General features: G+C 45.2%; 1 protein-coding gene across 2 annotated transcripts in view; it reads right to left on the bottom strand.

Annotated features, from left to right (window-relative positions):
- LOC308594306 (17-beta-hydroxysteroid dehydrogenase 13-like) overlaps positions 1–16,915 on the bottom strand; it is a 166,977-nt gene extending 150,062 nt beyond the window's left edge. The window contains exons 1-7 of one of the 2 annotated variants that reach the window (XR_014011384.1): positions 16,285–16,915; positions 14,131–14,238; positions 9,355–9,486; positions 7,792–7,898; positions 6,519–6,656; positions 3,547–3,657; positions 1,906–2,092 (exon numbers count right to left, since the gene is read on the bottom strand). Coding sequence is in view for 1 of the 2 variants with exons in the window: in XM_081207356.1 (XP_081063482.1) it covers positions 2,029–2,092; positions 3,547–3,657; positions 6,519–6,656; positions 7,792–7,898; positions 9,355–9,486; positions 14,131–14,238; positions 16,285–16,542 (918 nt within the window). In the remaining variant the exon portion in view is untranslated. Of the gene's footprint in view, positions 1–1,319; positions 2,093–3,546; positions 3,658–6,518; positions 6,657–7,791; positions 7,899–9,354; positions 9,487–14,130; positions 14,239–16,284 lie in introns of those variants that run through there. The other variant, XM_081207356.1, reaches the window with a different exon arrangement.
- Positions 16,916–26,942: the final 10,027 nt, after the last annotated feature.

Genomic DNA, 26,942 nt, shown 5'->3' with positions numbered 1-26,942 from the left:
ACATGTTGTGTGCAGTTTTGCCTAATATACACATTTTTATAAAGCAATGTTATACCATTTTCACTCATATATGTATTTATATGCACTGTTTACACCAGTATATGCATTTTTGTACACATTACTTGGCTAGAGAGTTCAGATAAGTGTGCACTTTGAAGGATGACTGAATTTCAGTTTGTATATTGTTTCTTAAAGTGTGGATCTGGTATTATGAAGATGATGTATAGATGGTATTTGACTCCTGTAAAATTAGCAAAGATGTATCATAATTGTGATAATACATGTTGGAAAAGGAAGGAACATTCTTTCATATGTGGTGGACCTGCCCAAAGATGAAAGACTTCTGGGAAAAGATTTATAATGAATTGAAAAAAATGTTGAAATATACATTTATAAAGAAACCAGAGGCCTTTCTTCTTGGAATAACAGGCTTGGAATCGCCCAAGAAAGATGTTAAACTATTTTTGTATGTCACAACTGTGGCTCGTATTTTGTTAGCTAAAAAGTGGAAAACTCAAGAATTACCAACAGTAGAAGAATGGCAGATGAAGATGATGGATTTTTTTGGAGCTAGCCGATCTAACCGGAAGAGCCCGCGACCAGAAGGAGGAGGAACACCACGAAGAATGGAAGAAATTTAATGATTATTTAGCTAAATTTGTTAAGCTAAATAACTGGAAATAGCTTCCAGATACTTAATGGGCTTAGGATTGTATTTATGTTAACTGATAAAATAATATGTTTAATACAAGAAGGAGAAGATTTAAAGATGTTAATGTTTAATTTAAAGGGTATCAAAATTGGGATTTGGAAAACCGTTATAAGGATATGCAATGAAATTCAATTAAGGGGAAACGAGGAAGTCGTTTTACAAAGTTAATAAGTGTTATTTTCAATAAGGTTATGATTTATGTTTGTTATGTTTTGTTTGTTTTGTGTTTTTGTAAAAACCAATAATTTTTTTGGTAAAAAATAAAATAAAGTGTGGATCTGGTACGTTCAACTTTAAATGTTAACTGAATTGAATCTCTCCCCCACCTCTGTATCTGAGCCCAATAGTTAAATTGCCTATTAAATGTCTCTTATGAGAAATAAAAGCCCTTGAGCTTTTCTGAACACTCTTCTGCTTTCCCAGATACCTTTTTACTTCTTCCGGTAGGTTGTTATTTGAGCTGTTCTTTATGCATCCAGGAAACTTCCACCATCTTTGCAATCTACTGCTGCTCTAATTGTAATTTAAAGCTCTGGGTGGTTTTATTTTTCTGGGAAAGTTGTCATAGTTATAATCATCATGGCAACAAGCACTTTTGAAGAACCTGTTCTTTAGTAACTTAATATAATGAGTTTATTGGGGGGAAGGGGAAGATATAGCTGTGAAGAGCACATAGCAGATACTCCAAAGACTTTAACATGGCCTTGAGAAATTACAGCAGTTAAAATGTCCATTATTCCGGAACTAACTTTTATTTTTCAGGTCTTGCCAGTTCATTACTTGCAATAAATAAGCTGCATAAAGGTGCTAAGCAGGAGGAGACCGCAGGTGCGATCTGATTGTGAGCATACCTGTTTTAGCACATGATAAAAGTGCTAAACACTGAGAAAATAGTGTGTGGGGGGTTGGAATTACATTCGCTTCTGTGAAGTGAAAATATATATAATAATTTGCATATTTGTTCATGGAACAGAAGAAATGCACGCAAACATTATTTTCATCATATTGTGGAATTAAAGGTAAAGGGACCCCTGACCATTAGGTCCAGTCGTGGCTGACTCTGGGGTTGCAGCGCCCATCTCGCTTTACTGGCCGAGGGAGCCGGGTTACAGCTTCTGGGTCATGTGGCCAGCATGACTAAGCCACTTCTGGCGAACCAGAGCAGCGCACGGAAACGCCATTTACCTTCCCACCAGAGCGGTACCTATTGATCTACTTGCACTTTGATGTGCTTTCGAACTGCTAGGTTGGCAGGAGCATGGTGTAGTGGTTAAGAGCGGTGGACTCATTGTGGAATTAACCAATCATTTAATCATTTAAATACTTTGAAACAACATGACGGCATTCATGATGGTATTGTAAGCACGTTCTGGCAAACACCTAGAAGACATAATGGAGGAGTGGGGTTACAATGGTACAGAAAACAGTTCTATATGATTCTTATGGTTAGAGCTATTTCAGAATTACAAAGAAAGATCACAACAATTATAATCTAATCAGTCTGATCTTGAAACACTGGCATTTATGGCTTATTTGTCTATTTATTTATTTATTTATTTATTTATTTATATTTATCGAATAAAATTTCTTTACCACTTGATTGTAAATAGTGGGTTACAAAACAAAACGAAAAGACACCTTGACCTCATTTTTTTTTTTTTGGCATTTAAATATATATATATAATTATAAACCACTTTTTTGAATAAAAATACTTTCGATGGGAAGAATAATAACCCAATGTGGAATAATGACAGTGGAGGCTGATGCCTCGTGGGCGGTAGGACGGAATGCAGGAAGGTGAACAGCAATGATGAGCAGATCCGGCTAATTATGGTTTTGCCCATCCTCTTCTCTGCTGAGTTCTACAAAGGCAACACTGAGGCAAAGGAGGAGGAGGCTGATAGGCAGTTCCACCCCCTAGGCTGGTTGTAAGGAGGTAGGCAGGCAGGGGTGGGCTAGCAGAGGGCAGACTAAGCTTGATGGACAGTGCCTTACTTGTCCTAATGGAATAGGAATATCCATGGAATAATGATAATACTTCAAATCAGCACACACACTGTATATTCCTCAGAAAATGGAACTAATGTTTCCTGGGATCGTACACACTGACAACAATGTCTTTGGGATAGTCAGACAAACAACAGCAACAACAGCAGCAGACAGAAGGAAGTACAGTGGTACCTCGGGTTACAGACGCTTCAGGTTACAGACTCCGCTAACCCAGAAATAGTACCTCAGGTTAAGAACTTTGCTTCAGGATGAGAACAGAAATCGTGCAGTGGTGGCGTGGCAGCAGCAGCGGGAGGCCCCATTAGATAAAGTGGTGCTTCAGGTTAAGAACAGTTTCAGGTTAAGAACGGACCTCCGCAACGAATTAAGTTCTTAACCCAAGGTACCACTGTACTTTTTTTACACGGTGCACATTTAAAACTATGGAATCTGCTTCCAGAAGAGGCCATCAACTTGGAAGACTTTAAATATTGAGGATAAGGCTTTCAGTGGCTATTGGACATTGCTGTTGTTTGACTCTCCAAAAGAAAACGCATCTGTTAAATCACTCTGAATAGCGGCACGCCCGACTGCTTGTCATGGAAGTCACCTGTCTGGGATAGCAGTCAAATTTCCTCAAGGTAATCACCCCAAATTATCCTGGTGCATTATGAAAGGTAGTAACATAGAGCCACCTTTTCCTATTTTAGCACCTACATCTTTGTCAACATCTTGACTCTCCAGTTATTCATTTGCAATATAAATAATTTGTATTGCCGAATAGAAAGCTTGGCTTACAGCCAGACAAATAGAACACCAGTTTCATTATATGCATTACACTTACTTCATAAGTTGGTGAAATTTGGCCCACCGTGGAACGAAAATCATTTTCTGGTTAGTAAGTATTCCTTCCATTAATGCTTTGGCTGAGTCTTCCACCTCTACCAAAGGGTACCTGAAGTTATATGGAAAATAAATGTTTGTTTGCTTATTCATTCTAATTTATAGCCTGCTTTGTTCAAAGACCAAATCCAGCGGTAACTACCATACAGACCCACAACCAAGTGTTGTGGTGTATTCCTACGCAAGTCCTGTGGAGCAACGGTGCTTCCATTTGAGACTTGCTCTACTCAACAAGCCTTGCATAGGAACCAGTGGCGTAGCGTGGGTTGTCAGCACCCGGGGCAAGGCAAGTAATTTGCACCCCCTAACCCTAACCCCCAGATGTTGCGCCCCCTAACCCCCAGATGTTGTGCCCGGTGCGGCCGGCCCCCCTGCACCCCCCACGCTACGCCACTGATAGGAACAAAGGAAACTGTGATACGAGCGGTCTGTGAAGCACAGTATTGTGTATTCTGATAGCAGCTCTCCAGGATTTCACATAGGATTCTCTCCTGCTCCTTTTTCGAGATGTGGGGGATTGAAGTAGGCTTGTTTGCATGCGTAGCAGAAGCTCTACCACTGAACCACAGCTTAGCATTTATGCCATTATGCTTCTGTTCTGGGCAGCAGTGGAGCAAGCCAATTGGGCGCCTGGGACAACGCGTGTGCCCTGTGCCCAGGGACAAGGTCAGCTGCCCACGGGGCGAGGCAAGCCAGGGCAGGACACTCTGCGGGGCCTCCAAGGAGTCTGCCTGCCTCCTCCCACTCAGCCGCCCGACAGCTGAGGGGGAGGCAGCGGGCAGACTATTTGGGGCAGTGTGGAGCCTGTGGGCACCCAAGCCATCATGTCACTCCCAGGAGAGACGCGTGGCTCAGGTGTGCTGCAGGCCCTACGATGAGTGCCGCCTGGCATTTTGTCACCCTCAGTAGCGACACCTGGAGCAACCCGCCCCCACCGCATTCCGCTTCCTCCACCCATTGTTCTGGGCTCCAGCTAGTTCCAAGAGGAAGGGCTGAAGAGAATAATAATAATAATAATAATTAATAATAATAATAATAAATTATTTATACCCTGGCTGGGTTTCCCCAGCCACTCTGGGCAGCTTCCAACAAAATATTAAAATACAATGGTCTGTTAAACATTAAAAGCTTCCCTAAACAGGGCTGCCTTCAGATGTCTTCTTAAAGTCTGGTAGTTGTTTTTCTCTTTGACATCTGGGGGGAGGGCGTTCCACAGGGCAGGTGCCACTCCCGAGAAGGCCCTCTGCCTGGTTCCCTGTATCTTGGCTTCTTGCAGTGAGGGAACTGCCAGAAGGCCCTCGGCGCTGGACCTCAGTGTCCGGGCAGAACGATGGGGGTGGAGACCTTCATGTATACTGGACTGAGGCCATTTAGGGCTTTAAAGGTCAGCACCAACACTTTAAATTGTGCTTGGAAACGTACTGGGAGCTAGTGAAGGTCTTTCAAGACCAGTGTTATGTGGTCTCAGCGGCCACTCCCAGCCATCCGTCTAGCTGCCGCATTCTGGATTAGTTGTAGTTTCCGGGTCACCTTCAAAGGTAGTCCCATGTAGAGCGCATTGCAGTAGTCCAAGCGAGAAATAACTAGAGCATGCACCACTCTGGTGAGACAGTCCGTGGGCAGGTAGGGTCTCAACCTGCGTACCAGATGGAGCTGGTAGACAGCTGCCCTGGACACAGAATTGGCCTGCACCTCTATGGATAGCAGTGAGTCCAAAATGACTCCCAGGCTGTACACCTGGTCCTTCAGGGGCACAGTTACCCCATTCAAGACCAGGGAGTCCCCCACACCCACCCGCCTCCTGTCCCCCAAACAGAGTACTTCTATCTTGTCAGGATTCAACCTCAATCTGTTAGCCCCCATCCATCCTCCAACCGCCTCCAGACACTCACACAGGACCTTCACCGCCTTCACTGGTTCTAGCACTCAGGTTTGGAGCCAAGTACCCCAAAGTGGTGTTTACCTGGCGTGCTCTGGTCCATGGAGTCACGAAAAGTCGGACACGACTAAACGACTAAACAACAACAACAACCCCAAACTTTCCATTAGCATTTCAGATTGTGAGGTTTAAACACCCCCAATGGACAATATTATAGGAAAGTCAGGACCTGACTGCCAGCTCTTAACCTGAACACTTTTAACATTATATTCCCCACTCCCACCCCCTGGTTTTGAGAAGAGCAATCTGCTTTCTAGCACAAAGTATTCAGGCTCAGAACTGGCCACTACAAAGCTTCCTTTTGCAGGATAGGTGCTACACCAGCCCCAACTCAGTATGGACAATGAGAATTGCATTAGCAGAAGCACTGTGGGTTAAACCACTGAGCCTCTTGGGCTTGCTGATCAGAAGGTCAGCGGTTCGAATCCCCGTGACGGGGTGAGCTCCCGTTGCTCAGTCCCTGCTCCTGCTAACCTAGCAGTTTGAAAGCATGTCAAAGTGCAAGTAGATAAATAGGTACCGCTCTGGTGGGAAGGTAAACGGCATTTCCGTGTGCTGCTCAGGTTCGCCAGAAGTGGCTCAGTCATGCTGGCCACATGACCTGGAAGCTGTACGCAGGCTCCCTCAGCCAATAAAGCGTGATGAGCACTGCAACCCCAGAGTCGTCCGCGACTGGACCTAATGGTCAGGGGTCCCCCTTTACCTTACCCTTCACAGAACACTTATTGTTTGTAACACAGGCTGCGTTCACCACCACCACCATCAAGAATTTTCCCATTTCGCATGTCAGATGTGAATTGAAATAAGCACAAGGTTGGTGCATGCTACTGCGCACCATGTTCTGTCTTCCGAGAGAGAACCTTAGAACTTCTCACTACTTAGATAAACTGGAAAAAGGAGACACAAATGCATCAAAGAACAGTTAATGCAATGGGGCAGGTGGATACAAACTCCCTACCCTTATTATCACTTACCTTGCCTCAAGGAGTTTTACAGAGTCAGTGTTCATAAAAACCGGGCACATGCATGTTGTTTCAATCCCATCCATTTTCAAAAGGCTCAGCTCCTCTTTCAGACTCTCATGAAATCCCACAGCACTCCACTTGCTTGAACTGAGGGAGGGGCGTGAGGTGAGGTTAGACACGATTTATTGGGAAATAGATGTCTTAGTTTTCACATGTTATTTATTTTAAAGCATTTATAATCCACTTAATTTTTAATATATATTAAAAAAATCTGAAGTGTTTGACAAAATAAATAAACCGACAGTATCATTAAAACAAACATAAAACCTAAAACCATCACAACAGCAGTATAAAAGCATATAAAAACAAATAAAACCCCACGTTCAATGGAATATGCTTCAAATCAATGAAATTCAAACAAATTAGAAACAGGGTCTTATATGGGTCAGGGAAACCCCATGTAAAATAGGTGTGGGAAGAAGTCAGCATTTTGCTAAGGCAACCATTTTGTAAAGGCAAGCATTACCGCTTGCTAGACAGGACAACTCCCTCCCCCCTTCACTCCCTATATACACTGTTCTGGGTTTTTCCTCCAAGCCAATTTCAGGGTGTTCTGAGTTGGGGGCACATAGGGCAGAGCCCTGTTGTGAAAATGGCAGTCCTTCCATGGGGCTTTTGCTGATGAGGCGCCTTCTCTGAATCCTGCCTTACATCTTTGCACAATGTCTGAAGCAATTGGTGGTTGCTGCTTCCCATACAGCGAAGGGAAGGGCATTCCGTAGGACAGAAGAGAATGGTGGAAGAGAACATTTTTCAGGTCGCCGCCCTGTGGTATTCTTTCATTTATGCTTATTATGGTATAACATACAAAATGGTTTTCCCCCCATCTCCTTAAAAGCACATAAACACACACACACATCCCTTTATTTCAAATGTAATCCCTTCTTTTTTTAAAGTAAGATCTTTTGCAAATCAGCACACAATTATTATTTTTGAAAACCAATCTGATTTTTATTTTAATTAACTAAGTTATTCTCCAAGACCCTGATTGGGAATGTGGAGGACCTGCAAAGTTTGGACCAAGAACTCCATTTTTGAGCGGCCAAATTGTCTCTTTCTTGGGACTTTCCTCATGTGCTTCTCCCATGTGACTCAGGAATCCGCCATGTTAGCTAAACATCCCTCTAAACCAGTGTCTCCCAAACGTACAACAATTGTGGACCCATTTTGAGCTGAGCTATAACTTGCTACCCTGATAAAAGAAAACCACAATGATTCATACCTGTAGCAAACCATGTATGGAATGCCTAAATGCCCAGCGAATGAAGCAACCGTGACAATATGTCCGTGGTTGTTTTTAATCATTGGTGTCAGGAATGCTTTAACTGTCTTGAATGCAAATTAAAACAAAGAAAGAAAGAAAATGAAAAGTTAGAAGCTAATGGTTCCAAAATGTTTTGTCAGAAATCTGTCTGGGGAAGCCTTTGCCCTCCAGATGTTATTGGACTCCAGTTCCCATCAGCCTTAGCCTTCACATCATATGGTTAGGAATGATGGGAGTTGTAGTCCATGTGAGTTGGTGACCCAGAGGGCCAAATGTTCCCCAGGCCTCATATAAGAACTACAATTAGGAGGAAAGACATGAGAGTGAGCAGGTGGATACTGGACCATGCCAAAATCTGGAAGTAACCTGCTGTTTGGTGAAGGGACCATAGCAGCATTTGCCAATCCAGCATAGCCAATGATCAGGGATGGTGGGAGTTGTAGTCCAACAACATTTTGAAGACAAAGAGTTTACTATCTCTGGGTTAAAGAAATGGAAAAACGGGAGGATCCTTGATCACCTCGTAGGATCCTCGTATGGCAAACTGAAAACAATCAGAAACTTAAGGTTTATTAAGTTTGTTTTATTAACATTTGAGTGGTGTCCCACTTTTTATCAAACTGTTGTATGACTGAGACTAAGCAATGAAGATTTTATATTTTGTGAACATTTTAGAGATCCTGATCCCCCATCCCCCACAAGTCTCCAATTATTATTTGCTTCCATGGGTGCTGAACATTTCCATGAAAGAGGAAGGGGGTATAGTCAGTCCAGCACAAATTTTTAATAGATTCATGTAACTGATTAATCCCAGGGGTGGCCAATGTAGTGCTCTCTAGACATTGTTGGACTACAATTCTCATCATTGACCATGCTTGCTGAGGGTGATGGGAGCTGGAAGTCTAGGGCTGATTTACACGCATGGTTTTTCAAGTTAAGGAAGGGTTAAGGAATGGTTTTCACAACGTAGATCATGGGTAGGCAAACTAAGGCCTGGGGGCCAGATCTGGCCAAATCGCCTTCTAAATCTGGCCCATGGACAGTCTACATGAGTAGAATGTGTCCTTTTATTTAAAATGCATCTCTGGGTTATTTGTGGGGAATCGGAATTCATTCATTCCCCCCCAAAAAAATATAGTCCGGCCCCCCACAAGATCTGAGGGACAGTGGACCGGCCCCCTGCTGACAAAGTTTGCTAACCTCTGACGTAGATGGATACATGACACCCTACTTTTTACCTTGTCTTTTTATTGCTTAATTTTTAATCGTTTTATGCTTCTATATTGCATTATGAGCATAAAAAGTAGGACGTCATGCCTCCATCATACCACAGTGTTGGGAGCTGGCCATGTACACAGCTGGAGAATAAAGCGATGGTTGGCTTCAGTTTCCAGGAGAGTCCCAAACCAAGAGAAAGGAAGCTGGTAGAAGGAAGCCAGAAAGGTAGAGGCTGAAAAATGGAGATAAACTGGAGGGGGGAAGGGGAGCAGATATAAATTCAATAAGTAATAATAATATTACCCAGAAATGAGCAAGAACGTTAATGTCAAACATATTCTGGATCAGCTCATCCTTGGTTGAACACAGTACTGCTACTTTTGTTGCTGCAGCGTTATTTATCAAGATGCTCACATCTCCAATTTCTTTTTTCACCTATAACAAATTTAAAAGCACTAATGAAAGAAAAGCAGCCTTCTTTAAGAACTTAGAAATAAAGCTGATGGAATATCTGGAAGACAAAATAATATTAATCAGGGATTTAAATGAGTAATTGACCCGCAATTAGATAGGCCTGGAGGAAATAAAAACCAAGAGAAATTACCATCCACCTTTCTAAAAATGAGTGAAAATTTAGATTTAGTAGATTCATGGAGATACAAGCAAAGAATAGAGAAAGAATATACATACTATTCCAAACCAAAGAAATTGGCTAGCAGGATAGATGCCATTTGGCTTTCTAAAGAGCTGCTAAGAAGGATTGAAGAGGTACAAATTCTACCAAAAACAATTTTGGACCACAACCTGGTTTTGTTGAGAATAAAACCAGATTGGACAACAGGAATGTGGAGATGGAAACTAAATGAACTTCTATTGAAATATGAAAAGATAGTAGAGGGTGCAAAAAAAATTGAAAGAATATTTTGAATTGAACAACAAATAAGTTAGTGATGTAAGAACAATATGGGACGTGAGCAAGGCGGTCATCAGGGGATATTTTATAAAACAAAATATGATATTAAGAAAATAAAGTGAAAAAGAAAAAACAGGATTGTTGGAGGAAATAAAGGAAAAAGAAAAAGAATTAAATAAACAACCAAGCGATGACAAAATTAAAAGAGAAATTAAACTATTGCAGGCAGAATACAAATCAAAAATAGAGCAAGAAATGGAACTGAATTTGAGAATGGGTAATCAAAATAATTTTGAGTTTGCCAACAAACCAAGTAAATACTTGGCATGGCAACTCAAAAAGAGGAGAAATGAAAAACAAGTAAATAGAATAAAAATAAATGAGAAATGTATAGATGATCCTAAGATAATAATGCAAAAATTTGTAAAATATTATGGAGATTTGTATAAGAAAGAATTAGATATAGGGGGAAAAGTTGAATATTATCTACATGAACAGAAAAACCCAGAGATTAAGAAAGAGAAACTTTAAATATTGGATGCCCCAGTAGCAGAAGCAGAAATTAAGAAAGCTACCCAGAAAGTTAAAGTAGGCAAAACACCTGGCCCAGACGGCCTCCCAGCGGAATATTATAAAAAAATGGAAGCAATATTAATTACACCACTTACTGAAATAATGAACAACATCTGCAATCAAGGGAAAGTACTCGATTCGTGGAAAGAAGCATACATAACCGTCATACCCAAACAGGGAGGGGACCCAGAGTTAATGATTAAGTATAGGCCAATATCACTTTTAAATTATGATTACAAAATCTTTCCTAACATATTGGCAAATAGGCTCAGAGAGGTCATTAAAGATGTTATTCATCCAAATCAAGCTGGAATCCTCCCTGGCAGACAAATCTCAGGAATACAAGAAACATCATAGACATATTAGAATACCCAGAAGCAAATAGTGATAAAAGGGTAGCTTTACTACTACTTGATGCTGAAAAGGCATTTGATAATGTCTCTTGGTTCTACATGAAAAAACAACTGGGAATAATGAATTTTGGAATACAATTTAAGAAGGGAATAGAGGCAATATATGAACAGCAGATGGCTAGACTTCTAATAAATGGTAACCTCACAGAGAACATCTCCATCAGAAAAGGGACGAGACAGGGATGCCCTCTGTCACCCTTGTTATTTATAACAAGGCTTCGTGTTGCTTTTGCTGAAGCCTGGAGAGCGAGAGGGGTCGGTGTGCAAGGCCAGGGCCCCTCTCGCTCTCCAGGCTTTAGGGATAGCCGCCTGAAGCCTTTGGAGCGCAGTGGGAACTCATGCTGCACTCCAAATGCTTCGGGTTCCTTTTGCTGAAGCCGGGAGAGCAAGACTCTCCTGGCTTCAGCAGAGAGGGAGAGCTGCGCAGCGCCCCCTCAGCCAAGCGGGAGGAGAAATGGAAGGGGCTCTGTTTCTCCTGCCGCTTCGCTGAAGGGGCGCTGAGCAGAGAGGGGGAGATTCCCCCCCCTTGTTCTCCCCCTCTAAAACAAGGTGCATCCTATGGTCGGGTGCGTCTTATAGAATGAAAAATACGGTAATTTTTATTAAAGGAAAAAATATCTCATGAATCTATGAATATCTTTTGGAATGGGAAACAAAAGAAGAACAAGTCAAGTCAGTTATGGTGAAATGAGCACATGATTTTGGATACAACATATATATGAACCAATGGGAGAGATTGTGGAAGGCAGATATTAAATTCACAGCATGCTATAACCTTTGGGAGAACATCATGAAGATGTTATATAGATGGCATCATACCCCCTTGAAACTAGCGAAAATGTATAAAGGAGGGTCACTGATTTGTTGCAGATGTAAAATAGATGTGGGGTCATACTACCACATGAGGTGGACTTGTGCAATCATTAAGGAATTCTGGGATAATATCCATAATGAATTTAAGAAATTATTCAGACTCACTTAAAAAACAACAACCAGAGATCTTTCTTTTAGGCATTTTACCATTAGAAATTAAAAAAGAAATAAGACCACTGTTCATGTATGCCACCACAGTAGCAAGAATTCTTGTGGCGAGGAAGTGGGAAAACAAAACAATACCGAGAATCACAGATTGGCAGATACTCATGTTAGAATATTTACAACTAGCAAAACTGATGGGAAGAGTTAGAGGAGTATTGAAGCAGAAAATATTTGGAGAATGGAGATTATTGAAGGATTATATAAGATCATATTGTACCAACCACACCATATTAGCAGAACTTGAGTGATACTTGTAAACACAACAAATACTGTTTGTGGGGTAGACAGGAACAATATTAAAGAATATAAAACTGTTCAAAAAAAACCAATAGTATAAACAGTACATTGAGAATGATTGAAAGACTTGTTTTCTCAGAAGTCTGGTTTATTTAAGTATTAATTAGGAAGATTAAGATTTTTTTTATGCACGTAAATCTGCTTTTTCTTCTCCCCCCCCCTGTATTTTCTTCTTTTCTCTTTTCTTAATTGTTTTTTCTTTAATTTTCTTTTTGTAGTTTGAGATTGTAAATTCTTTGTATATGTGTGTAATTTAAATTAATAAAGATTAATTTTTAAAAAATAAAGAAATAAAAGGACAAATTATGAAACTTCACACAGAGTTCAGTGCTAGATTGGCACATGATAAGACCATCCTCACCCACAACTTGATTCTAGATGAAGGGGCTGACCTTCAATACTATTTAATATTCCAGTGTTTTTCAACCACTGTTCCGCGGCACACTAGTGTGCCGCGAGATGTTGCCTGGTGTGCCGTGGGAAAAATTGAAAAATTCGAAAGATTTTTTTTAAAAAAGTCAAATTTTCGCCCACTAGGCGGGCGCCGGACTGTGTCCACCCTATTTTCCATCCATCCTGGGTGGGGATCAGATTGGATGGGATCGGAGGTCCGCTCTCATCCGATTCCCCATAGAGAGCAGCGGGGCTCTGACATCTCCCTCTCCGCACACAGTGGTGGTGTGCCTCGTGATTTTTTTCATGAAACAAGTGTGCCTTTGCCCAAAAAAGGTTGAAAAACACTGTAATATTCATCAGGGACGCGGACTTATAAAAAATATTGGGGGGGGGGCCGGGAAAGCTCATGAATAATAAATAAGCTCATGAATATGCAAATAAAGTGGCGCCGCCTCCTCGTGAGCCAATAGGGGAGAGCGTGCTGCGCCTATTAATCAGCTCCGGAGCAGAAATTGGGTGGAGCTTTTGCTCGGGAGGGAGGGCAGGAGGCATGCAGCCCGACCCTGTGCATTTTGGGCTGGGGGAGGGGCGGCGATGGCGCTCTGCTGGAGGGGCGCCAGAGATTATTGGGGGGGCGGAGCCCCCCCAAACGAATTTTTGAGGGGGCTCGGGCCCCCTCAAGCCCCATGGAGTCGGCGCCTATGATATTCATAGGAAGCAGTGGGAAGTGAGAAGGATCAAGGTGTGATCGGTATGCTGATGACACCCAGTGGCCATGCAATGCTTGGGTTGGTGCCTGGATGCAATAAGGAGAAACAAGCTGAACTTGAATCTTGGCAAGCTGGAAGCACTGTGGGTGTATAGTAATTCCCATTTCTGAGAAATTGGTATGACAACAATGACTGCTGCACTCTCCCTGAAGAAGCAGGTTTGCAGTCAAGGGGTACTTCAGTGTCTGGCTTTGGTATCGGGTAGCCCCAGTGGCTAGAAGTGCTCTTTGTGACCTGAGACTTGTACAACAGGTACAGCCATTCCCAAACTGTTGGTGCTGACCTTTAAAGCCCTAAACGGCCTCGGTCTGGTATACCTGAAGGAGCGTCTCCACCCCCATCGCTCTGGACTGAGGTCCAGCTCCGAGGGCCTTCTGGCAGTTCCCTCGCTGCAAGAAGCCAAGTTACAGAGAACCAGGCAGAGGGCCTTCTCGGTAGTGGCACCCGCCCTGTGGAACGCCCTCCCCCCAGATGTCAAAGAGAAAAACAACTGCCAGACTTTTAGAAGACATCTGAAGGTAGCCCTGTTTAGGGAAGCTTCTACAGATGTTCTGTGCTCACTTAATGCAAAACAGGCACACATCTCCTCCTGTGCCAAGTGTTGGGGAATATGCAAGGTCATCCCACGATGACCCAACAGGCTTGGAAGAAGTTTGGAATCATCTCATAGGAATCTTACTTGATCTGCAACACTGTAGATTTCCGTCCTGTTCCTGCAGTCCACGACAAAAGCGTGTGCAATGGCACCCAGCTTCCTGCATTCCTCAGCTGTTTCCTCAACACCTTCCTAGCGGGAGAAAACATCTATAAACATCTATAACCCACAGGTATGATGTTAGCATATTCATGGCATAAACAAAAGACCTGTACAGGGAAGCCGTGCTGCATGTGCCAAATTTAAATGAACCATAGTTTAATATACAACAGAGGGAAGGGAAGCAAAACTGGGGCAGGAATAAGCAGTGGGATGTGCATTTATTTCTGTTACGTAAAGAGGGGTTTCCTTCTTCCCTGTGTTAATTGCACTGCCAGGGATGCAGCTAATAAACGAGGGATAGACAACACTACCAAACCATTCTACGTTCTAAATCTTATATAAATAATCCAAAAATTGGGAGAACAATGTACAAGATCTACTACAGAAGCCACAAACAGAAAACTCATTCAAATTGTGTCCAAAAGGAAGGTTCAGTCTTTAAAGTTCCTTTAGCCAGGTTCCTGTAGATATCAACAAAGTTAAGTTTGATCAAACGAAGTGTCGGTGATGTTATGCACAAGAGTTAGACAGGGTGCCGGCGTTTGTCACCTGTTTCACCCATAAAGAGTCTCAGGCTTCCTCAGGAAATTCTCTCTCAGGAAATGCTCCCTCAAGATTTTGGGTATTTACATACATTCACTGGTGATATAAACCAAAACCTGATTAACCTTTAAACATTCATTATATAATTTCTGAGAGTATAAATACAAAAATCAATATTTAGAACGTAGAATGGTTTGGTAGTGTTTTGTGTGCCGCTTATGTGCTGCTTACTTTATACTGGTCTAATACGAGAATACTACGAGGGACGCAGATGGCGCAGTGGGTTAAACCACAGAACCTAGGACTTGCCGATCAGAAGGTCGGCGGTTCGAATCTCGACAACGGGGTGAGCCCCTGTTGCTTGGTCCCTGCTCCTGTCAACCTAGCAGTTCGAAGGCACGTCAAAGTGCAAGTAGATAAATAGGTACCGCTCTGGTGGGAAGGTAAACGGCGTTTCCGTGCACTGCTCTGGTTCGCCAGAAGCGGCTTAGTCATGCTGGCCACATGTCCGCCGGCTCCCTCGGCCTATAGAGTGAGATGAGCGCCGCAACTCCAGAGTCGGCCATGACTGGACCTAATAGTCAGGAGTCCCTTTACCTTTACCTTACTACGAGAATTGGCAGCATAGGTTCATTTCTTCAATAAACGAGGGATAGGCAGACCAGAAGCGGGAGGCAAGAGGTAAAAGAGAGCAGAAGGGAACATGTGGCCACATCTTTCTTTCTCTCTAGGGCAGGCAACAAGGTGTAGCAGTCCTCCAGCCCACCCCAATCCTCAGCTCCGATTATTTTAAAGCACCTAATAATGATTCATCTCCATCCGGAAGGGACAGACTTTGATAATCTTTGGTAATATGGCACCCTGAGCGAGGCCAAGATTTGGCACCCCAAAATGAATCTTCTCAGTTGTGGGTGATCTCAATTTTGCACCCCTTCGGTTCAGCACTCCTTTGCGGGAGAACCACCCGCACCACCCAAAATCTGGCGCTGCATCTGGTGTTGGGCACCAGGCTGTCATCTGAAACACTCTGAGGGATTTTCAACACACACACACACACACACACACACACGGAAATGTCCATGCAAACAATTGTATCCCTTCCTTGGTCAAAAGCCAAAGGCTGGCACTGCAGCAGGAATCTTGCTGGAACAACCTGGGATAACCTTGGGCGCTGGAACAACCTGGGATAACTCTGGACGCCTTGTCAAGCCTTGGCAGTGCACGCACCGTCAGCAGCCTCCCCCCCCCTTCCCAAGGAACTGTGGGATTTGTGTCTCTCTGAGGGGAATAGGGGTCTCCCCAGAACTTTTAGCATTCTTAACAAATGGCAATTCACATGATGCTTTGGCGGAAGCCATGGCTGTTTAAAGTATGGTACTGCTTTAAATTAATAGTGAAGACATAGCCTTAGGTCTGGTTTGCAAATTGGCAAGCCCTGTAATAATTTGAAAGCATTTTTGGACGCTGCACTGCAACATTTACCACTGCCTGTTGATACTCAGGATTGAGGGTAGAATAATAACACACACCTACCTTGTTGATATCCCAAAGAACCAGCTTGCTTTGGCGTTTGGCAAACTCATGGGCTGTTGCTCTTCCAAGCCCATGGGCAGCTCCGGTGATCAGAACAATCTCTCCACGAACAGATTTTCTCCTTTTTGGAATAAAGAGTTTCACCAATGCTTCCAAGAGTGAATAAATGCATATGACTAAAGTCTTGAGGACTAGATGGATGACAAGCACCACTCTCCATATTAGAGGCTTCCTGCCCTGCAGCTGCTTATTGTGCATTCTGGCAAAAGAAACTCTTCAGGTAGCTAATGCTATAAAGAAGCTGTGAGTGCACATGAATCCTTAAAATGCAAGGAGTTGGCAGTACCCACACCCTGAAGAATTAGGATGGCTGTTCCTCTTGTCATCAGCTTCAGAAGTACAGCTAATAAGAATATGCTGCAATAGTCACCTCTGCTGCAACATTCTATTGTGTATATTCACAAAGGCAGCCTATGTGTTACTCAAATTTAGAATGTAGGACGTGATGCTACTAGGTGTAGGAAAATCTGTCCACTTCAATGTCTCTCAGTTTCTCATTTTCCCAATCTAAAATTCAGTTCTCTACATTTCCACATCAGTTTCCAAATATATATATTTAAAATGTCTCAGGAGTATTTGCCAGCATTTTAGTGCAAAATTCTCCTGATGTACCGTAATTTTTGTATGTGGTTGTACCTAGTACATTCATTTTTGCAAAGCCATTTCCCCATATGTAATTCTTTGTGGGGAAGTTATTTTCCCAAATATATGCATCTTTTTTTGCAGATTTGATCATCACATATGCATTTTTGTACACTTAATTAGGATGGTGAACTACATTTAGAAGTGTGACTTTCTGGGAATGGAATGCTGCGCTGAAGAGGATTTCTTATTTACCGCCACCAGTCAGACTTTGGTGCACGTAAAACGGCAGGAGCGATAAGTAGTATTTGTGGAATATTGATTTATAACTAATGATTTTTGTGGGCTGACAAAGTGAAGAGTAACTCGACTTGACATTTGGGAATATGTTCTAGTTAAATAAAAGTCTAAGCAGGAATTGAAGTATGTACAGCCGCTGGGAAATGAAGAAGGAGGAAAATAATGATAAAATACTAAAACATTTTAAGTATTGAAATGGAATTAGGAAATGTATGTTACACTGAGCAAGTAAAGGAGGGAAGAGAAACACCCTGAAAGTAAGATGGGAAGTCAACTTTTAAAGTTTGTAATAAATTTAAATAAATTTGTTGTTAATTTGTTATTTTTTTTGAAAAGCAATAAAAATTAATTGGCATAAAAAGAGAAGGATTTGCTGCATTCAGCAGCAGGGATTGCCTTGCAAGGTCCCACAATTATTTGATCCTACTCCAACACTTAACAGCTGTTTGAAGATCGCCAGATTGTCGCTGGTCTACATTATGCATACTTGGGAGATGGCAAACAACTGCAGAATGTGCCATATGCTTCTTGTGACTGTTGCAAATATAAGATCAGCCCCAGGCTGAGGTTCCACAGCTGAACTGCTCTGCCCATGTTTTCTCCTCATGTTCCTCCAAAATCGACTGTCCCGTAGTCTAAGCCAATAAAATTCAAGCCATTCCTCCTTTGAGATCTTGAGCGCCATGTTTTGAAACAAGTGAAGTACAGTGGTACCTCAGGTTACATACGCTTCAGAAATAGTGCTTCAGGTTAAGAACTTTGCTTCAGGATGAGAACAGAAACCGGGCTCCCGCGACGCGGCGTGGCAGCAGCAGGAGGCCCCATTAGCTAAAGTGGTACCTCAGGTTAAGAACAGTTTCAGGTTAAGAATGGACCTCCAGAACGAATTAAGTACTTAACCTGAGGTACCACTGTAACACACATTTCCTCATAAAAGGGGGGCTGGGTTGAAAGAAACAGAGTCTTAAGTTACCTAATTGTACCACTAATAAAATGGCAAGATTCAAATCCCTAACTAAACTTAAGCCTGGAAATGGTAGAAAGTAAGAGGAAGCAAAATTGCCAGATGCATCCTCCATCTGGATTTCCCACCAGAGCTAGGCCTCCTTGTGTGTAAAAGTGGAAGGAAAGGTCACCAGCTTGGAGGTTGGTTCCTTTGTCTGAAGTGGTGATGGAGAGGGTGGCTTTCAGTCTTCATCTGGGTCCCTTGAAGAGAGAGCCATAACTGGCAGTGTGTCTTGATCTAACCTGCCAATTTTGACACATGGAAAGCCAAAGTATGGTTCAAAACTCAGAAAACAACCCATCCTGTTTCATTAATAATAATAATAATAATAATAATAATAATAATAATAATTTATTATTTATACCCCACCCATCTGGCTGGTTTTCCCAGCCACTCTGGGCGGCTTCCAACAGAATATTAAAATACAAAAACCTATTAAACATTAAAAGCTTCCCTAAACAGGGCTGCCTTCAGATGTCTTCTAAAAGTCTGGCAGTTGTTTTTCTCTTTGACATCTGGTGGGAGGGCATTCCACAGGGCGGGTGCCACTACTGAGAAGGCCCTCAGCCTGGTTCCCTGTAACTTGGCTTCTCGCAGCGAGGGAACCACCAGAAGGCCCTCAGAGCTGGACTTCAGTGTCTGGGCAGAATGATGGGGGTGGAGGCACTCCTTCAGATATACTAGACTGAAATATACTCAGAGTCGCAAAGTGATTTCATGCTCTTTATTCAGCTCATAGTGGTGAGGAGGAATGGAAGTCCCCTCAAAGTATCTGCTTTATATACATTATTTACACAATGGGCTGCACGTGATTGGCTAATTCCGGACTTCTCCTGTAAGCCAATCAGGTTGTGGATTCACTTCTATCTGGATCTGGATTGGGTGGCTCCTGCCGACCAATCAGACTGCTGCATTTTGGATCCTATTGTTCTAGGACCAATCAGACTGCTGCAGTTTGGATCCTATTCAACTCAGTACATAACACCCCTCCCCTCTAAGTTCCAGTCCTGCCCGGGAGGTCGCATTCATAGTTCTCGAGGTACGCCGGCAGCCTATGTGTGCGTTGCGGCCTGGGGTGTTCCCTGGTCCGGGGTTCAGGTTCTGGCTCGTGTTCCAAGGATGCTGGCTGTGATGGGGCCGTTTGGTCTGGCGCAACCAGCTCGCTCAGTCATGGTTCTGGTTCCGGTGTCCTTTCGGCCTTGCGTGTCCTCTCTGTATTTACTGATTCTGCCTCTCCTGCTGGCCCCTGCTGCTCTATGGGCCTCACTGCCCCCACTGTTCCCTTGGGACTCCTCTGACCTGTCCTCCTCCTCCTCCTGGTTTTCTCCCGGGAATCGTCGCCGTATCTGGTCACAGTGGCGGCGCCAGCATTGTCCCCCATCTGTTAGCACCTCGTACGACACGGGGCCAGTGACCCTGGTGACTGTGGCGGGTACCCATGCTGGGCCTGCCTCAAAATTCTTTGCGTACACTGGGTCCTGGGCCACGAAGGTCCGGGGGTTCCTGCCTCCCCCCACCACTACCTCATCCTGAGCTCTATCAGGGTGAAGGTGGTCCAATCTGATTGCAAGGCGCCGACCCATTCGCAGTTCAGCGGGGCTCCGGCCAGTCATTGAGCTAGGGGTGCTGTGCTGTGCTAGAAGGAATGTGGCAAGGCGGTACTCCCAATCCCCTTGCGTCATGCGGCGGAGAGTGTCCTTGGTGGTCCGCACCATGCGTTCTGCTTGGCCATTGGTGGCAGGGTGGAATGGCGCTGAACGGATGTGGCGGATGGCGTTCTGCGCTGTGAAGGTTTGGAATTCTCCTGACGTAAATGCGGTCCCGTTGTCTGAGACAAGAGTGTCAGGGAGCCCGTGGGTTGCAAACAGCCTGCATAGTACCCAGATGGCTGCGGACGTGGAAGTGGACAGTACCAGTGCGACTTCCAGCTATTTGGTGTAGGAGTCCACCACTATGAAGAATGTTTCCCCCTGAAAGGGGCCAGCGAAATCCACATGCAGGTGTGACCATGGTGCTCGGGCGGACTCCCAGGACTGGACTGGGGCCCTTGGGGGATCTGGGCGGGATTCTTGGCAGGCCTGGCAGTGTTTGACCCAGGCCTCTATCTCTCCGTCGATCCCCGGCCACCACACATAACTCCTGGCAAGGGCCTTCATTCTCACTACACCTGGGTGTGTCTCGTGTACGGCTGTGAGGACCCTTCTGCGGAGGGGCTGGGGAACAATGACCCTGCTTCCCTATAACAGGCACCCCTTGTGGGACGACAGTTCATGTTTGCGGGTTACCTAGCTGGCGAATTCTGGCCTGGGGCTGCTGCTGGGCTATCCCCTCCACACCCAGTCCAGGACCCAGGAGATGACCCTATCTTTCTTGGAATTGTGTGCAACCTCTTGTGCCTGAATAGGGCGGTCGGGAAGCAGCTCCAGGCTCATAACCTCTTGTGCAGGTGCTGGGTCAGGGCCTGTTTCTGGTAGTGGTAGCCTGCTGAGGGTGTCCGCATGGCCCATCGCCTTCCCAGGGTGGTGAATCAGTGCATACTAGTAGCTGGCAAGGAAAATTGACCACCTGAGGACGCGACGAGACAGTACTTGGGGGGTCTGCTTTTCGGGGGCAAACAAGCCAAGCAACGGCTTGTGGTCAGTCACCACGGTAAAGGGCCGCCTGTACAAGAAATCATGGAATTTTTTTACTCCCTTCACGATTGCCAGACCCTTCTTGTCGATTTGCGAGTAGTTCCACTCAGTCGCGTTGAGTGTCTGGGAAAAGTATGCCACTGGTACCTCTCTCCGGGAGTTGGTTCCCAGGACAGCGCCGATGCCATAGGGCGAGGCGTCGCATGCTAGCATCACCGTCAGCCTCTCGCCGAAGTGTGCCAAGACCGAGTTTGAGACAAGCAAGTTCTTGACTGCCTGGAATGCGGCCTCCTGGCGCTGGCCCCACACCCAAGGGGCCCGCTTGTCCAGGAGTCTCTGTAGGGGCTCCGCTACCGCCGCCTTGTGGGGAAGGAATGGTAAAAGTTCAATAGTCCCAAGAAGGCCTGAAGTTCAGTCTTGCTCTTCAGCGCTGGGGCATCACAAATGGCCCGTACCTTGTCCCCAGTCGGGTGGACCCCTTCTGCGTCCACCATAAATCCCAGAAAGTCCACCTGAGGCACTCCTAGTAGACATTTTCCCCGTTTCACCTTGAGACCCCCCGTCTGGAAACGGTGCAGAACGGTGCGGAGGTGGTCCTAAAACTCCTCTGGTGTGGGCCCAGCAATCAACACATCATTGAAGAAGGGGGTGACGCCAGGAATCCCTTTAAGGAGTCCATTAGATTCTGGAATATGCCTGGTGCCACGCTGACACCGAATTGCAGCTGCTTTACCCTGAACGCTCCTCTGTGCGTCACAATCGTCTGTGCCTCTGCTGTGGCCTCATCTACTGGCAGCTGTTGATATGCTTGGGCCAAGTCCAGCTTGCCAAAATTTTTTGACCCAGCCAGGGTGGCAAGGACATGGCTGACTACTGGCACTGGGTATGCGTGGGCCGTGAGGGCCTTGTTTATGGTACATTTGTAGTCTGTGCAGATGCGGACCGAACCATTAGGCTTGACGGGTGTGATGATTGGGGTTTCCCAGGGGGCATTAGGCACCGGCTGCAGCACTCCTTGCTCCACGAGCCGGTCCAATTCCTCATCTATACGGGGTTTCAGGGCAAACGGGACCCGGCGGGCCTTGAGCCTGACAGGTCGTACTGCGGGGTCAAGCTGTAGAGCAATGGGGGGCCCCGTATACTGTCCCAATTTCCCATCGAAAACCCCCGGAAATTCCTTGCATATGGCGTCCATTTGTAAGCTAGTGTGGTTCACCCCGGTGACGGCTAGCCCCAGTGGTCCAAACCATGCCAATCCCAGTAAGCTAATGTAGGGGCGCTTGACCACGAGCAAGTCCAGTTGCCGCGTCCGCCCTCGGTATTGCACCCTGAAGGTCCCCACCCCCATTGTGGGGACCTTACGTTTCTGGAAGTCCCGGAGGGTGAATGGGGCCGGCCTGAGTTTGGGGACAGTTTCCTTAAGGTCCTTGCTGAGATTATGGATAGAGTTGAACCTGTGCCCAGCTCCATGCGGCACGGGGGCCCCTCTATCTGTACCTCTACATATTTTTTTTCTACATTGGGGTGGGGCATACCTGGAAGTCCATGAGCTCCGTCGAGTTGCCTTGGTGTGTTGGGTCCTGGGACCTGGGGCTCTTGGATTGGTCATCTGATGCCTGGCGTCGGGTGGGCCTAGCCCGACACACCCGGGCGATGTGTCCCGATTTTCTGCACTGCCTGCACTCTGCGTTGCGGAAACGGCAGGTCCTCCTCTCGTGACTTTCCCCGCAGCTTGTGCAGTTCCCTCCTTCTTGTCGAGGCAGCTGCTGTACTCGGTGCACGTCCTCCCTGTCAGATCCTGAGTCGTTGGTGAGGTCTTTGTGGTGAATCCTCGGTTGAGACGGCAGGCTGGGCCGTGCCTCTTGCGTCGACCTCTCGGCAGCTTCCGTTGCCAGGGCCTCCTCCAGAGCGACCTGGAACATTAGGTCCTTCTTAGCGTAGAGGCGTCGTTGCAGCTTCTCATCCTTCAGGCCACCTACAAGGCGGTCACGAAGCATGTTCTCCAACTCTGAGAAGTTGCAGAACCAGACGGCTTGGCGGAGAGAGGTCACAAACCCAGTTATGGTTTCCCCAGGGGCTTGCCGCTTTGCGTAGAAGGCATTTCGACGAGCCACCACTGAGGGCTGCGGCGAAAAGTGCCCCTTCAGCTGTTCCATTATTGTTTTGTATGGAACAGTAGCGACGTCTTCAGGTGCAAGGAGGGCCCGGGCAATTTCAAACGTCTCCTCTCCGCAGACGCTGAAGAATATTGCCCTCCTCTTGGCGTCTTCTTCGTCGGTGACCCCTTTGGCTTCTAGGAGGAAGGTGAAACAGGAGGCATATGCTTCCCAGTCTCCGGATGCTGGGTTGAATGGTGAGAAGCTTCTGTCGGTTGCCATTCTGAGTTCCTTGTGTCCCGGAGCTGAAGCCTGGATACACGGTGCGAGGCAGCCGTGCAGCAGGTGGCGGTGCTGCGGTGCTGTGTGTGGCGGTCAGCTCAGCGGGATCCCACCTTCGTCGTCAGTGAAATATACTCAGAGTCGCAAAGTGATTTCATGCTCTTTATTCAGCTCATAGTGGTGAGGAGGAATGGAAGTCCTCTCAAAGTATCTGCTTTATATACATTATTTACACAATGGGCTGCACGTGATTGGCTAATTCCGGACTTCTCCTGTAAGCCAATCAGGTTGTGGATTCACTTCTATCTGGAGCTGGATTGGGTGGCTCCTGCCGACCAATTTCACTGCTGCATTGTTCTAGGACCAATCAGACTGCTGCATTCTGAATCCTATTGTTCTAGGACCAATCAGATTGCTGCATTTTGGATCCTATTGTTCTAGGACCAATCATACTGCTGCAGTTTGGATCCTATTCAACTCAGTACATAACATGGACCGAGGCCGTTTAGGACTTTAAAGGTCAGCACCAACAGTTTGGGAATGACAGTACCTGTTGTATAGGTCACTAGAGCATGTACCACTCTAGCAAGACAGTCTGCGGGCAGATAGGGTCTCAGCCTGCGTACCAGATGGAGCTGGTAAACAGCTGCCCTGGACACAGAATTAACCTGCGCCTCCATGGACAGCTGTGAGTCCAAAATGACTCCCAGGCTGCGCACCTGGTCCTTCAGGGGCACAGTTACCCCATTCAGGACCAGGGAGTCCTCCACACCTGCCTCACACATTTCCCCCAATGTGTTCATCCAAGCAAAAATAAGTTGAACAGGTAGCGTTTTACTATGCTTTCTAGTCACATTTCCTAACTCTGTGAACAAAAGACAAATGATTAAACCACCTCTAAAATTAGTTATGCACATATTCACCTATTTTGCAATGTTTACTGCCCCTTAGCAAATATGTTATTTGGGTTGATTTCAAAGTTTCTGCAGGCACATTTTTTTTTAGTTAAGTAAACAAGGTAGCCCAGAGTTGGACTGAGGGGAAATGTTTGGGAATTGTGTTCAGATAATGTTTTTCAACCCCCCCCCCCATGTTTTTTGATCAGAAATCCAAGTTCAAAACAAATGCATGGGGGACAATACATTCTCATATATTATTTACTTCTTGCCTGGGGTAGCAGTATATATTAGTCTAGTGGGTTAAAAATAGTGTCTCCTTCCATTTGCCTCAAGGAAAGTCATAGAAAAAAGACCCCCTTCTCCCTTAAGATGTACTTTGAGCTTCTTAGCCATTAAAAAAACCATAAATTAGTAAACCATCTCTTGCTTCATTGTATCTCCTTGCTTTGACACACAGGCCCCCAAACTTTTAATCGCTTCATTCTGTGATTGGCCTTTGGTTTGGTCTTCCACCAGTTTCTGAAATTTTGGGTACTTGCCTCAGCAGAAGAGGGTTGTTGAGCTTTTTTTGGGAACATCTCAAAAATGTGGTGTCCCCCCCCCATCATTTTTCTTTAAAAAATCACCCTAGCCCTAGTTTCCATATGCCCAGGTTTTCCTGGACATTTTGCTGATTCAGCAAAAATCTGCCCGGACGCCATTTTGACAGTCTGATTCCCGGATACGTCCAGGAAAACCCAGGTGTATGGCAGTCCCAGACAAGGAATTCCTGGGCTGACTTCCACAAACCAGGTTGGCTGACCTATTGAAGAGCAAATCTGTAAACATGACAAATTGTGTTGAATCGCCGTCTGAGAAGAATCCTTTTGCCTGAGGAGACAGATGGTGCCAGGGTAACTGGGTGTGAGGTGACAGGAAAAGGGAGTCTTTTAGCAAGGTGTTCTGGGAAGAAGAAATGAGAGAAGAAAAACTGGGATCCATCTTAGGCAGGTTGGCTGAAGGCTGGCTAGGAGAGATCCCTTGGACTCCAGGGCTGCACTGCTGTAAGAAGCCCCTCTTGAAATAAAAATGCTGAAAGTGTAAATAGGCGAATAAACCATCTTTCTTAAAGCTACAACAGTGTTCTCCGTGTCTCAGTTCTCCAAAGGAACACAGGTCCAGGGTGAGTGCCTGGAACCCCTTGTGATCTTGCTACTGCTCGGCAGAAACAGGGGGGGGGGCCGAACTCTTGTAACACTGAGCATTTTCAGGGAACCAGGAAGACACTGAAGGAATTAGAGATGGACGAATATGTCCATTTTGGTTTCTCTCTCCTTGCTTTTCTAAGTCGAAGTTCAGTTCTCCACATTTCCACATCAATTTGCTATTTTTTTTAATGTATTTTTATTAAAGATTTTCGTGGTTTACAAAAGTATCTGCAATCCTCTCTCTTTTTTCCCCCTTCAAGTAACATTTTTTACAGATCAGTTTCATTTGTTGAGACATTAGGAAGAAAAGGGGGAAAGAGGTGGAGGGGGAAAGATGGGTGGGGTTGGGTGGCGATGTTTCTATTATACTTAATATATGTGGGGTTTTGTGTCAGCGTCGCTTGTGCAGGTTCTCTGCTATTCACTTGTGTTTCTTTGGTGATGAGAGAGGTTGGGGTTGGCCTCGTGTGTGGTTGTTTGTTTGTGATTGGCTGTGGTGATCTTTGTTTTCATGTGTGAGTGGAGTGGGTGTTTTGGATCAGGTTAGTCATATTGATTTGTATGCTGCTGGTGGATTTTTGTCATTATCTTATTGGGCTGTGTATGTGATAAAGGGGAGCCATACCGGGGTGAAGGTTAATTTTTCTAGGAAGGCTGTTTCCCATACTATTTTGTACCATTGGTCCATGCTTACTCCTTACAGGTCTCTCCAGTGTCTGGTTATAAAGTTTCTGGCTGCTGAATGTAGGTGGGTTATGAGTTCCTTGTGGTGTAAATGGGCATTATTGTCTTGGAAGATGTTTAGTAGGGCCAATTCTGGGGTGATTTCTAATATTTGCTTAGTTATTTTACACATTTCTCCTATGACTGTTGTCCAGAACAGTTGGATTTTGGGACACTCTCACCACATGTGGAGGCATGTGCCTGTGGAGGTGCACCCTCTCCAGCATTTTGGTGAGGTCCCTTTTTTCTTTTCTTTTTTAGAGTCAGGCACTTGCTCTGTATTATTTTCAGCACTTGCTAAATAGGCAAGCCTATATAATTCTGTCATGCAATTTTATTTTATCATGTACCTTAAAAACAACAAAACTGCTTCTCCTCTGTTCTCCCATAGGATGTTTGGGCTTAATTAAGGGGCCCCTTATCTGCACCCCAAGCGATGAGGGTGGCGCTGTGGTCTAAACCACAGAGCCTAGAACTTGCCGATCGGAAGGTCAGCGGTTCAAATCCCCATAACGGGGTGAGCTCCCATTGCTCGGTCCCAGCTCCTGCCAACCTAGCAGTTCGAAAGCACGTCAAAGTGCAAGTAGATAAATAGGTACCGCTCCAGCGGGAAGGTGAACAGCGTTTCTGTGCGCTACTCTGGTTCGCCAGAAGCGGCTTGGTCATGCTGGCCACGTAACCCGGAAGCTGTCTGCGGACAAATGCCAGCTCCCTCGGCCTATAGAGCAAGATGAGCGTGCAACCCCAGAGTCATCCATCACTGGACCTAACGGTCAGAGGTACCTTTACCTGCACCCCAAACCCAGTTTGAGCACTGGACTATTTAGATTGGCTGGGACACATTGGTCAGCTTAATGTCTGAGAGAGGGGCTAGGAGGCTAAAGGAAGAA

The sequence above is a fragment of the Podarcis bocagei genome (genome assembly GCF_964188305.1).
Source record: "Podarcis bocagei genome assembly, chromosome: 9".
Classification (NCBI taxonomy): Eukaryota; Metazoa; Chordata; class Lepidosauria; order Squamata; family Lacertidae; genus Podarcis; species Podarcis bocagei.
Note: the sequence above shows the minus strand (reverse complement) of the source record. Positions and strands in the feature narration are given on the sequence as shown.